At 43.5% G+C, this 14,548-nt stretch overlaps 1 protein-coding gene across 1 annotated transcript in view; it reads right to left on the bottom strand.

Annotated features, from left to right (window-relative positions):
- Window positions 1–14,260, bottom strand: part of LOC308105550 (1-phosphatidylinositol 4,5-bisphosphate phosphodiesterase delta-3-A-like) — a 28,143-nt gene extending 13,883 nt beyond the window's left edge. The window contains exons 1-5 of the mRNA XM_080456355.1: window positions 14,062–14,260; window positions 6,657–6,712; window positions 5,811–5,922; window positions 1,003–1,231; window positions 223–352 (exon numbers count right to left, since the gene is read on the bottom strand). Of these exons, the coding sequence (XP_080312481.1) occupies window positions 223–352; window positions 1,003–1,231; window positions 5,811–5,922; window positions 6,657–6,712; window positions 14,062–14,155 (621 nt within the window). The 5' untranslated portion in view covers window positions 14,156–14,260. The remainder of the gene's footprint in view (window positions 1–222; window positions 353–1,002; window positions 1,232–5,810; window positions 5,923–6,656; window positions 6,713–14,061) is intronic.
- Window positions 14,261–14,548: the final 288 nt, after the last annotated feature.

Below are 14,548 nucleotides of genomic sequence, written 5' to 3'. Positions count from 1 at the left end.
TGTGTGTGTGTGTGTGTGTGTGTGTGTGTGTGTGTGTGTGTGTGTGTGTGTGTGTGTGTGTGTGTGTGTGTGTGTGTGTGTGTGCAGTGTGTGTATGTGTGTGTGTGTGTGTGTGTGTGTGTGTGTGTGTGTGTGTGTGTGTGTGTGTGTGTGTGTGTGTGTGTGTGTGTGTGTGTGTGTGTGCGTGTATGTGTGTGCGTGCATGCGTGCGCCTACACCCACCTGGAAGAGGTTGTGTGCGTACTGATCACTCAGGTCGATATTGATCATATTCAGCAGTGTCTGCACCTCCTCGTAGCTCATCTTACCGTCATGGTTCTCATCAGCTCGGCTCAGGTAGGCATGGATCCAGGTGACACACATGAAGTCAAGGAAAGAAAAAGTAGAGATGGCAGTGTCTCGAAAGTTATATAACCGGCCAACGGCTTGTGGTCAAAGGGTTGTATCCCGTTTGTATCCCAAGAGAGCAGCTGTGTAACTCTGCCTGGGGGAAAGTGAAAGAGAAACATTCACCCCTCCCTCATTCACTACCATCAAGGTGCTCTTGACAATGGGACTACTGTCCAATGTCCCATTGAATTACTCCACATCGCATGAGTGAGTCTGCTGAACATGCATGGTGTGTGTGTGTGTGTGTGTGTGTGTGTGTGTGTGTGTGTGTGTGTGTGTGTGTGTGTGTGTGTGTGTGTGTGTGTGTGTGTGTGTGTGTGTGTGTGTGTGTGTGTGTGTCTCTAAACCCAGCTCTCAGCGCTGAGGGAAAGCTGACAGAGCTCACAGTCACATACTGTACACATTCATAGAGGTTTGTAATCAGTATCTGTCCCATGTCTGAGACATGCTGCATGCAACACATTCTAAATGTAGCATTTCTTTTCTAATTTAAAGGCATGACAAGACAGCAGATGGAAAAATAATGGCAGAGAGGAGGAAGGACACGCAACACAGGTCTCCAGTCAGAAACTACTTTATCTGCCAGCGCCCCTCAAAGGTTTCTAAGGATATTGATCGAGCTTATCCTTTTGGGTCATGTTCTCCATCCTCTCCTGCAGGGTGCGGATGCCGCGGGTCCAGCTTTGGGCCTCCTCCTGGCTCTGGCAGAGGAGGTCCAGGCTCTTGCGAGCGCCCTTGAAGACCACCGTCAGACACCGGCCCTCAGGCACCGAGCCCGCCATGCGCCGCAGGGTCTCCGACAGGCAGCCCTCGCGCACACACTCCACCTCTGTCACTGAGACTATGGGTGTGTTCATGGAGGGGAATGGAGAGGAGAATAGAGAGAGAGAGAGAGAGAGAGAGAGAGAGAGAGAGAGAGCGAGACCGAGACCGAGAGAGAGAGGAGAGAGGGAACAAGAAGAGAGAGAGATAATTATTACACTGGAAGAGAGATAACATGACATCTGAGCCTTTGCTCTTGTTCTACTGTGAAACGCTTCAATGAACACACTTAGCTTTTAAGTGCCTCCCTAACTAACTTATGCGCGTGCACATCAATCAATCAATCAACCTTTATTCATCACATATCATTTAAAAAAAGTAGTAGCCTATTTATGTACATGTATGCACACATGCACACACATGCATACACACATGCACGCACACACGCAACCTGCTACAGTGTCTGCTGTAGTGTCTGCATTGGTGCGCACTGTACCAATGTTTCATAAAACTAAGGCACAGATATTGTCCCGCAATGGAAATTTCTCAGTCTCACACTCACACAACACACTTGCCAAGAATCACACTGCACATACACGCATGGAAGATCATACATGCAGTATATACATATATGTCACAGGGTGATTGGAGAACCAGGGCGATTGAAGACAGAGCGCTCGTTTTTAGGCACGGGGCTTCGGGGCGAGGCGGGGCTTTTCGAGACAGGGTTTATTAGCGAGGCTCGCGAGGAGGAGGAGGAGAAGGAGGACGCGGCGCTGCGAGGCGGGGGTTTATTACGCGAGGCTCGCGAGGAGGAGGAGGAGGAGCCTCCTCCTCCTCCTCACGAGCCTCGCGTAATAAACCGTCCTCCTTCTCCTCCTCTGAGGAGGAGAAGGAGAACGCGGAGAGGCGGGGCTTTGATGCGCCGACGCGGACCTGTCTTTTGTTGTTCCCCCCCACATAGCAACCAGGAAGCTACGCTAGGGGAACGCTGAACACGCGTTGTCCATGACGGAGGCGCGCCGACTCAGCAGAGCTTGAGGCCGAGGAGGCGCGCCCTCGCGCCTCCAGGCGTGAGTGCCCGCGCTGACCGGCCGATGCTCTGCTAGTCGACACAGCGCCGTTCGAGTTGTAAACCGATAGGGACAGAATAGTTATTTTCATGGATCACTGTGTGTGTGTGTGTGTGTGTGTGTGTGTGTGTGTGTGTGTGTGTGTGTGTGTGTGTGTGTGTGTGTGTGTGTGTGTGTGTGTGTGTGTGTGTGTGTGTGTGTGTGTCAGGGAGAAACTAAAACAAAAGACAGAACACAATAAAAGTATCTTAACAGTCCAGCTTTCAATAAACCAAAAAAAGCATGAGCGCGTGCGCGTGTGTGTGCGCGCGTGTGTGTGTGTGTGTGTGTGTGGTCTCGGCCATATATGTTTGTGCACAAGCCTGGCTTGTGGCTCCCTCTAGTGTTGCTTCTACAGAATTGCTGGGTGGGTGGTAAAAACGAGCGTGCCTTCTTCAATCGCCCTGGTTCTCCAATCACCCTGTAACATATATACATACATACATACACTCGTAAATAAATGTATTTAAATTCACATGAGTTTGAACAGTGAACCAATGAACAGTACCTAGAAAAGTAAAAATTTAATTTCACTATTTCAATGAGTCGGAGCTCTCAGGCTGAGACTGAATGTACTCAGCTCAGAGTGTTGAAAAAATAAATTACAGTCCACATCAGTGAATTCCTGCAGTGCTTTCAATTGGAATCACCAGTGGTAATACTGCACAAACTGCTCATTCTGTGTCTTCTTGACATGGTTCCTTGACCTTCTGTGGAAGTGTGAGTGTGTTTACAGTAAGGTAGGTGTGGCACTGAGTCACTCACTCACTGCGCACGTACAATTAGTACATGCTCACATAAAGCATACAGGCACAAACACACACACACACACACATCCAGGCACGTCACACGCACGGTAGGCTAGGCTAGGTGATGAGTGCCGTCCATGCATCTGTGGTTAGAGGCAGTTTTGAGACAGTTAATTAAGCATTTGCTGAGATTTTTTACAGTCTCCTCATAGAGAGTGAGTGAGTGAGTGAGGGCAATTACTGGCCTAATGTAACCTCTGAAACACACTCAGCTGTTATCATTTGATCTGAACAAGTTATTTGGATACGTGTGGCTGCCAATGTTATAGAATGTATGTCTGCATTATACCCAGAGAGAGAAAATTCCCGTTTTATTCAGTATACACAGTATGTCCGGATACATTACTGAATATTGTATTTTTATAGTCCTGGCTTGGCATCTAGAACAATGCCATGCTGTTGGTTCCAATCTCTCCATTATTGTCAAAAGTAAGTAGCCACACCACAAGCCCAACACACTCAAACATGCACATACAACACAAGCAACACAAATAACGTTTCCTTAGAATAGAATTTCCACAGTTATTTGCTATTTGCCCCTCGCTCACAAACAGTGATGTACCTATTTTCGTTTGTTCATACAGTACATTGCACGTTGACGTCAGTGTGAGTTTGCTAACAGTATAATAAATTAGAATGAGCTAAATTAATACATGGCATCCCCACTGACCAAACACTGCCCAGTGTTTACCCATCTCTGTTTTCCAACTGGTTTCCAAAACAGACTGTATTGTACTGTCTATTCTCTCAGAGCTCAGACTCATATCAAGGCTTGTTGCATAAAGTCTATACACTTAAAAAATGCATTCATAGTACAAGTGTAATTCAAGGGTTAATTTAACTCTGACAGTGTACAAATGGCACCAAATAGATATTTACAGTTCATTTGTGCACTCTCTGTGTAACCTTTTCTGTACATATTAATAGTGCAGATTGTAAATACAAGAGAAAAAAGATGGAACATTGTTACTTAGCAAGGCTGGTTCCACGATGCTGTAACTGGAAAGTCCCAGGTTTGATTTCCCTTGACCCCAAATAGCCACCCTGCTGAAGTTCCCTTGAGCAAAATATTGAATCTTGCGTGAGGGTTTCTGTAGTGTGTGTGTCTGTGTCTGGCACGCGCACACGCTGTGCGCGTGTGCGCGTGCCAGCGAGCATGCGTGCGTGTGTGTGTGTATGTCTGTCTGCATGGGTGTGTATGGGTGTATGTCTAGCAAAGAAAGTAGGTTGTGATTTGAAAGCTGTGGGCAAATGTGTGGGTACTCCTAACTCTTTGATATGGAATGGGCATGTCTGTAATAATGTTGCTAACTCCTGGGTGTCATGAGAGCAAAGGATGAAAAACACACCCAGCTATTGGTGGTTAGAGCAGAAAGAGCGTGCGTGCATGCGCGCACGAGCACACACACACACACACACACACACACACACACACACACACACACACACACACACACACACACACACACACACACACACACACACACACACACACACACACAGCCACATCATAAGGGAATCTGCTCCTGTGGCAATTAAAAGGCCTATTTAAGGGAGGCCAACCTACTGCTTGAGTCTTATGCTGTATGATAACCATATATCACCAAACCACAGGCTGCAGGGCCAACTCCCACCGCTATATGATGTCCTATAATCTGACTGTTTGATCTACGGTTAGGATGGGCTGCAGTTCGGTCACGGCCTTTAAATAGACCCAGCACTATAATCTGTGCTCCTTGTGTGACCCTGAGATAGCGAGGGAGGAGAATGCTGTGTGTGCGTGTGCGTGTGCCTGTGTGTGTGTGTGTGTGTGTGTGTGTGTGTGTGTGTGTGTGTGTGTGTGTGTGTGTGTGTGTGTGTGTGTGTGTGTGTGGGCACTAGGTACAATTTATAGCTATGTCAAAGTAGAGGTTGTGTTTTTACACAGTATGTTTCATCTTACAAACGCAGTACAGCTGCCAGCATCTCAGCTCTACCATTTCTATGGACGCGGACCAGGAGATTCCTGCTTACTACCATCTAATCAATGTCTTAAAGAAGTGCATGTTGTCAATCTAGCAGCAGGGAACACGAAACAGTTCATGAGGCTTTAGAGTATGCACCTCAGCAGGGGAAAAGCCTGGCCATTACATTGCCAGTGTTAACCACTTAAACCCCTGTAGTCTTGAGAGAACTGGACTTGAGTTACAACTGTACTTTGACCACTTTTTCCGTCTACACCAAATCTCTTTGCCAAAAATTGCCGATCTACAAGCTCTGCGACGCATTGTGAGCTTGTAGATCTGCTATTTTCGGCTAAAGTTCCCCCCAGAATATGGACGCTGGGGTTCAAGTGGTTAAGGGTTTGATTGCCACTTTGGGCTACCTGGAAATATATGCACTCGTGGTACTGCGAGCTGTGTGGAATCAAAACGTTGACGTAAGTGAAAAACGAGCTATATGTAGATATGTGGTTTACAATCTGACAACAACAAGAGAACCTGAGAGAAAAGGGCTGGTAAACGTGATTCATGACACTGTAAAGATACACGCCCAGACTGACAGAGCGTTAATTTCACCAGCTGACCTATATAAACACCAACTCATTTATCCACACACACACGTGACATAAACACACACGCGAGCGGACCACAAGGCTTACAAACACACACACTGACGCAAACCCAGCCACACACCTACACAACACACCTATACGAGCACAAACACACACGCTGGCACACACAGAGCCAACACTCACAGGACTGCAGCTCCTTGGCGCGGCTGGAGGTCTTGTGGGACTGACACCAGACCGTGACTCCATCATCCAGCAGCTTCAGAGTGCGTCTCTTCTGCCAGCGGGGGGAGCGCACCTTCAAGAAATAAGATAAATTAAAAGGGGGTGTAAGTGATGTGTTTCGGGGGGAAAAAATAAGGAAAAAAAATGTTTTTTATTTAACCACTTTCAACCTAGTATCCCTATTTTGGGCATGTAATTATAGGCGAAAATTCTCACAAAGTGCCACAACGCAAAGCATTGTGAGCTTTTAGATCTGCTATTTTCACTGTGTGACACCATCGTACGATGAGGTATAAAACTGGCATTAGGGTTAAAAGTTAATGCTTTATATTCTTATAGTAACCATTGCTATGTTGTAGAGAGTTAATTCAGTCCCCATCTCTCCAGCTCTTTAGTAAACGGAAAGTTTACTAAAGAGCTGGAGAGATAATTTAGATTTTAATTTTGCTTAAAATTATGCTCCAGTTCCAAATTATTATTTTTTTATCTCCTCACTTCCAGTGTCATTTGTTTATCCTGGTCTTCCTCCTGTTATGGAAAACTGTCCTGAAAATGCATTTTCTGTTTACTAAAGAGCTGGAGAGATGGGAAGAACAAACTCTCTATAGCAATATTGCAATCGGAATATAGAGCTATTTAACACATGAAATAAAAAAGATTATGTGTATATATTTGGCAAACGAGGTTCATTCATGACACGTTATGATGTGTCTTAAACCAGCACATCCTAAAGAGGTTGATCTAGAGAACAGATACATGGAACAAATGTCACGAAGAAGCAGAAGAATAAGAGGACAAGAATAATACCTTCACCATAGAGGAGCCGTGCAACATTAACTTCACATCTTCATCATCCTCCACTCCTAGATCAACCAAAGTATGGAGAGAGAGAGAGAGGGGGAACAGGGAAGAATAGACAGAATAAATGAACAAGCATGTTTGATCAAATGGTATTCATCAGTTGTGTATGCAGTGTATGGATGAGCGGAGTGTGGTGTGTGCACGTGTGCGAATGTATAAGCAAAAATAAAGGCAGTAACCCAAACAAACACAGCTGCTCACAGGAGGAGAAGAGAGCCGTATATAGGTTCCTCATGGCTCTGGTCCATATAGCGTTAGAAGGAGTTCTCGGAGAACTCCTAACGCTATGGACCAGAGCTATAGGTTCCTCAATCACCCCCAGGTGAGGCCTGGTGGCTGACGACCTGCCTTTAGACACAGATTAGATACAGACAGACAGACAGACAGACAGACAGACAGACAGACAGACAGACAGACAGAAAAGAGAGGACAGAAAAATCAAGGAGAAGAGATGTTTTCTTGAATTAGAGGCTGGTGTGTATATCTGACCAAAGTGCTCTGTAATTGAGTCACAGTCAAATCTGGGAATCAGATTTTACGAAGCTGGAAGACAAGAAGAGAAAGAAGTAAGAGAAGAAGTAGTGAGTCTGTCCAACTGCCATGGAGGCATACATTAAATAGAGATAAAAAGAGGAATGAAGCTGGACAGAGAAGGACAAGCTAGACAGTAAGAAGAAAGTGGATCCTGCAATCAGCTAAGTGTTCAAGTCCAGTCACAATATTCATACCCCTTACTGCCTTTTAGAGAAATCAACTGTGAGTAATGAGAGTCAAGAGGCATTTAAAATGTGCTTGACTTATCCATGTACAGCTCATGGATGTCATGCAGCAGGAAAGCACTGTGCCGAGTTTCTAGACAGGGCAGGCTAAGCCATGGGCTGTGGGCTGCCCTTGGTGGGTCCTTAAGCTTAATTTAGTTTCTGTTGTGCGCCAAAAATAACTGATGCGTCACGTTGTTAGCATGTAGATCAGTTCTTCTTGGTACGTGACACCATCATAGCACAGAGAATTAATTAGGCTTTGTCGTTGTCTCAAGGGGGGAATTGGCACAGGTCTGTGCCGGGCCTTACAGTGAGCAAGCTCCCTCAAGGGTCTCTGTGCTGCTCTGGTTTGGAGCAGCCTCAAACCCCAACCCCTCCTATCTCATGATACAGGCCCCCATGTCAGCTGCTGCCTGCTGGAGGGTCGGGTCACCGGGGCTGGAGCTTGTTGCTGATGTAAGATGCAATCCAACCGAACACAGGACTCATACATGGAACGCACATTGGATGTCCACATAAACACATACATACCATTGGATATACTGTACATGCACAGCAAAATTGTCACTCTGAGATGTCCACATAAACACATACTGTACCATAACATCTTTTGGATATACATGCATGCACAGCAAAATTGTGACTCCGAGAGTGTACAATTGTAAACAAAATAATGGTACACTCTCAGGATTAGATTAACACTAAGGATTTTACTGTGGATTTTACAGTACATACAACATATCTATAATTTGTGTAAGAAGTGAAGAAGTCATATCAACTATCCTTTCAATATCTTAGTTTGCTTTTGACATAAACTGTTGCCTTGTGTGTAATGTCTATGAAGAAAAGCACTGTGATTTGTGCCCGGGAAACAAATAAATCTTCACCATCAAAAATAATAGTGTTAAAGTCTTTCAGCCCTGCATCAAACTATCTTTCAATGAGCACAAATTCAATCATACAGTTTTATGAGACAACAGATAAACATCGGCCACTGGCATCAGTGAATGCCATCTTATTTGTCAATACACTGATAGCAGTCAACAAGGCGAGTATCGGCCGATTATTCGGTGCATAATAATAGGCATTGGTGCGTATACAGTATGTCCTATAAATGATGGTTGTGTTGAATAAGCCCTGGGCATAAGCAGATGTTATATTTCCAAACAACTTTGTATTATAACAAATGTGTGGACTCTTATAATAAGTTAGGTCATCTAGGTCTTGGTGTTGAACAAATATTTCCATGAGCAAACAGACACACAATTCTCACAGATGCACTCTAATATTCAACATACTCATATACTGTATACTGTACTGCTGTTATGCCACAGAACTGTCTCCAGATGGCTCCTGTAAACATTTTACATTAATCTTGGCACTGAGGATTTCTTAAGCTGTCTTCTTGAGACAGCAAACACACGCTGCAACTGCTCTCACTGCTACGCCTCATCATAACAACCCCAAATGCTCATTGTCTGTTTGAATGAATCCACCTGTGGTGGCCCAAACCTCCTCTGCCCGTTATGACCTGCTGACATCTGTTCAACCACATTATGTCATGTGGATTTATTCATAAACAGCTGAATGAGTCAAAACTAGGATGACCAGTCTACTGTATGACGCAGCTTGTTACAACATTGAGCTTGTGGTTTAAATTCCAGCCCTTGACACGTACGCTTTAGCCAAAGGTTGACCTGTCCTGTATAAGACCAGTAAATGAGCATTGCTTGTCCTTCCAAAAAACACATGCTAAATGTCCTTGAAATGACAAAAGGACTTCCACAGAATTACACAAAACAATATAGTTTTGAAAGTCCACTGTACATGCGAGACACCTGTGTGGAGATAACAATGAGGGCAGAAAGGCATACCGTATGTTGAATTTTGAATGACGGCATTTTAACTGATGAAGTTGTATATATTCTTAGACTAAATAAAATCAGCTTAGACTAAATAAAATCAGGGGTATACAGTAGCCTATAGTGTACTTTTCACATGACATTTCAGGAGAATACAGAACTTTTGCTGGGGCACACATTGGCAGTTGCTATTTACTTTGCTGATATCACACCTACAGTAGACCTACTGTCCTTAGGATGCAGTGTAGCAAACACTGCATGGATCAAACACACTGGTCAGTGGTAAAAGCCAATAGAGTGTGGAATGTAAGCTATCTAAGACTGGGTTTTAAGCCACAAGAGTGTGGCCAAACTGGCCCCAATGAGGTTTTCTTATCTGAGAGCAAAGTGGCTGTGATTGAGTGAGTGTGTGCGCAAGCGTGCCAATCGTGTGTGTACCATGTTTTACCTCCCACAAGGAAGGAAAATACTTCTCCCTAAGTTCTGATGAGGTCAGTAAAGCCAGAAGAAATTGACGGTCCATTGTTCTGGACCCCATGAAGAAATGGGTCATTATTATGGTAAGAAATGGGGTTTAATGTTGCCCCAAAAAAACAGGTGTAAGACAAATGTAATTCAGTCAACTGTTTATAATCAGCCACATGACATAATGTGGCTGAACAAATGTTGCAAGGTGAAACTGACGGTGTGTGTGTGTGTGTGTGTGTGTGTGTGTGTGTGTGTGTGTGTGTGTGTGTCTGGTGGAAAGTGCAGAGCGTATTGCATCAAATATCCCCTGTATATAGTTGTTCCTCCCTAAAGAAAAAAAACATAGAAGTCACTATATGTGTTCAGCCCAACAGCCTTTCACTTCTCCTTCATAAATATAGCAACAGTAAGACCCATGCTAACTAACAGTAGCCGCACTGTAGTCTAGGAGGGCTTGGTCACTATACTGACAGAGCAGTCTTGATACTGGAATCACCAGCCAAACACACACGTACACACAATGTTTGTTTGGACTGGGCTAAAGTCCAAGTTATACCGTACTTTATCAAACAACCAGGTCGTATGACACAAACAATTAATATTGATAATATTTTCAACTGAAAAATATTTGTGTTTTTGAGAATAGTTAAATGATAAGTCAGGAGAACAACATTGCTCACGTATGTTTGTGTAAAGGAGACATTTGAATGTAGCTGACAAAACAGATGGCCTTGCCATCCTCACAGACATGCAAGATGTCATGACGTACAGGGGCCTCATGCCAGAAGTCAAGCAGGCACTGTTACTGTTTCTCAACTGGTGGGTTGGTGCAAACATGTTATTGAACCTGATATATTGGGTTGTGATTGCAAACAAGGTAACATTTGGGCCAATATTATTATCTGATTCTATAGTATTTGTGAACCATTGGTCGAAATTAAAAGAAGTTTTACAACTACGTCTATTTTAGGTATAATGCATAATGCATCATTAGAATTATAGGAACATCAAGAACAGCATTTGCGGACCATTGCGGACCATAGCAGTCGAGGACGTCAAATATCTCGAGGCCTGGACTGCTTCAACAGAACAGGACCTGAAGGTCCGGTGTGCACTTTGCCTGGAATGCTTTGCATGGGATGAGGAGAGTGTGGAAATCAGACATGGGAGAAGACCTCAAGAGGCGGCTATTCGTAGCTACAGTGGAGTCGGTACTGCTGTATGGGGCTGAGAGACATGGACCCTCACAGCACAACAGGAAAGGGCCCTGGATGGAGTCTACACAAGAATGCTACAAATGGCACTAGGTGTCACATGGACGGACCACATCAGAAATGTGGTCCTCTACGGGGACCTACCACGGGTCACAGACAAAGACAGGGCAGGGCACTGCGTCAGGCACCCGTAACTATAGTGGCAGGCAACCTAGGGCAAAGCCAGGAAAGGTAAGAAGCGCACCGCCTATGTAGATGCACTGTGGTGTGACAGCTTAACTAACAACACTGTACTAGATAGGAGAGTGTGGAGGGCAGCGATTCAGGAGTCCCGAGTTGGTGTTGGCATCGCATCGCATGGGTTGTATTGTAAATATAGCTGTTTCTATAGACTGCTAATATTCAACAGTGAATTGCAATGCAACAGCATGAGTGTTTCCTCTCTGCAGTAGTTGACAGAAGACACAGGTATGGTCAGGTGAACTGTATCCATAGCCTCCTCTATTGACTATGTGCCCCACAGGAACCATGTGGGGAACTCACTGTCCACACAACTCCGCTCACCTCAGATGGCACAGGACCTGTTGGGTGGACAGTGGACACTGCATTCTGTCCAGAGATATTTGTATTACATTTTCATTTATATTTTAGGAACTCAATTGATTCTCTTATACAGGGTGATGTACAAAGTGTATTATAGCAAAATAAGCTTGAATAGCTTGACCACAAGCTTTACAAGCAACCAAAATATGGTCTGCAAGGTTCAAGGCCACAGCAACCTGTCAACCAATGGAACAAATGTCTGTGTGGATCTCGAATGGTCATATAAGCTGCAAATGCCAAATACAGCAATGAAAGCCAAAGGCAAATGTTTTTCCTAACCCAGGATGCATATTGATTTATTCTCAGGAAACTAGACTACATTTATTCAGTGTTGTTTAGTTAAAACACATTTCAGCACAGAAATAAGCAACAAACATTAGGAGACACTATATTTTCCTCCTTTGCAGAGGTCTTGTAAGGACAAAAAGGGAGATTGTTGACCCGCTTACTACATTAAATACAGTATATACATGCTGAACCAAGCTGTAATAACAATGAAAATACTACCACAGCACTGGATAGGAATCGCCCTATTTGTGGTTAATGCCGCCCAGAAGGGATGTAATGACAAGAAATTGTGTGCATCTAACTGAAACTCTTAAGCATTAACATTAGAACATTTACATAAAATATCTAATGCAATGGTTAAACCCATGAGCACAGTATTACAGGGATGTTTATGAACCGTAGTTACTTGATACCGCAGTATACCGTAAAACTGTATGCCATTACATCCCCACCACCCAGTGAGAGTTAATCTGTATTATAACTGTATACAGTTACATCCCCACCACACAGTGAGAGTGCATCTGTATTCATCCCAAACACAAGGGTTTAGTAGTAACTCAAAGTGGGCACAATGCAGAGATGTTTCTTACCATTAACATGCTATTGTACTGGCATTTACAGAGGCTTAGGTACTGACACTGGTGGTGTTGGTTAAAACCAACCAACCAACAAGGATGTGAGACTCAAAAAGTTTGCTGTTAACACAGCAAACTTTAAGTTTAAAGCTAGTTTAAGCTTGTTGGAAGTAGTTACTGTACCTTTGTCTTCTTTGTTCAGAGGGAGAACTATGATGATGAACTAATAATGATGATGTAAATGTTACAAAATTATACAATCTGTTTTCGTATTCCTGTAACCCCTTAATTCAAATCAGTGTTTAGGGAAAAATAAATATTAATACTGATTCATTATTATTATAACTGATTATTATTAGTGATCATTATGCAATGAAAAAATACTAATATGATAAAAAAAAAAAAAATTCAAACACACATTTTGATAGTTGAGACTAGCAAACATGTGACTGGCTTGGTTGGCTGTGTAAAAGTTTCATCAGATTGAAAATCCCAAATGATGAACATTTTAGATAAATTGATAGGAGAATGTTGGTCAATGTCCCATCTGAACCAAATGGTACCTAAAAACGAGCCAATTAAGTGGAAGCCAGGGATCACATAGCATAGTCCCAGTCTATTATTACAGTGTGTCGCTGTACGTAGGTCCCACTAGTTTATCATTACAGTGTGTGCAAAGCAGACGAGCCCCGCCTGAAAGAATAGCTCTGGACCTGAGAGCTAATTTTGTTTTGGTTAAGTACAGAGGCGGTCTGATTTATCCACGAGAGAGCCCTAGAGAGAGACAACTGCAATCTGGCTCTTTGCAGCAATGAATGCAGTAAATATATCAAGTATTTTAGCAGTCATGCAAATTGTACTAGCAGGACAGGAAAACTGATGGTTGGCTACCTGCCAAAATGGCTTATGCTGTGGACACATTATTGGTCAAAATGTGGCTCTTGTTAATTTCCCACCCTGTTTCTCTGACAGTCTGAGGGGATCCTCTGTCTTCCAATAATATGACTGTAAACTTTCTTCATTGAATCACACCTCTAACAATAGATAAGTTAATAATTAATGTATTCTAATAAAGAAGCCTCATTACACTTGGAATAAGAAAATATTGCAATTACAGCAGAAATTCAAAATCAGTCCTGTGTTTGTTGTCATCATAGCAGAACCCATAGGAACCCCTGTGGTTAGTACAATAACATATTAATAACATATTAATAAGCCAGTCCAGTGTGTTTTGTCATCAGTCTGGCCTGTAGGAACCAGCCCATCAGTACATTAACATATTAACAACCCAGTAATAGGCCAGTGTGGTCATGAAGAAATACAATATCTGATTTCTTAGATACCAATCACAAATATATTTAATAAACAATGCACATCTGTCTGTCATAACTGTGCTCATGTGTTCAACGAGTTTATAATTTGATAATAATTGAATTATCCTGACCTAAAATTTAAAGGCTAGCCTAGATATCGATCCCATTGACTCTTGTATTAGAGTCAATGGGATGGATAAGCGCACAATTAAACAATGAGTCTTTTTTTTGTTTTGTTCTAAGCAGTAACGACATTAGAGAACTTACCCAAATGTCTTAGAGGGTCAATTGATTTAGATTCGGACGTCCCGGCTCCATTCTTCACAGGAGAAGCTAATTTCTTACCCCCACTACCCAACATGCTGCACACTGACTCTGATCTCCTTGTATATTCTCTTGGTTTCTTCACGCCTGTGTCGCTCACACAACTTAATCCAGCAATCTGTCAGACCCACAGATCACTGGATGCATGCATATGGAGCTCAGCTCGTTGTACACAAATGTCCGGTGCTTCTCAGAGTCCAGTGCGCCTCATGATTTATCCTCTTGAGAGGAAAGGCAAGACTTGTTCAATCCCTTTCAAGTGATGATGTCACGTGGGGCTGGATGGAGGACTCTCTCTCTCAGGCTGCCGCTGCAGCATAAACCGGATTAGAGCCTAGAATTAGGCTCATGTAGCATGCATGCCCACCACACTATACCCCAGTGTGAAATAACACTGTCTGGGACGTATTCGACCCTGTGCGAACCAACC

The sequence above is a fragment of the Gymnoscopelus braueri genome (genome assembly GCF_963280865.1).
Source record: "Gymnoscopelus braueri genome assembly, chromosome: 17".
Taxonomy (NCBI): domain Eukaryota; kingdom Metazoa; phylum Chordata; class Actinopteri; order Myctophiformes; family Myctophidae; genus Gymnoscopelus; species Gymnoscopelus braueri.
This window is presented reverse-complemented; position numbering and strand designations above follow the sequence as displayed.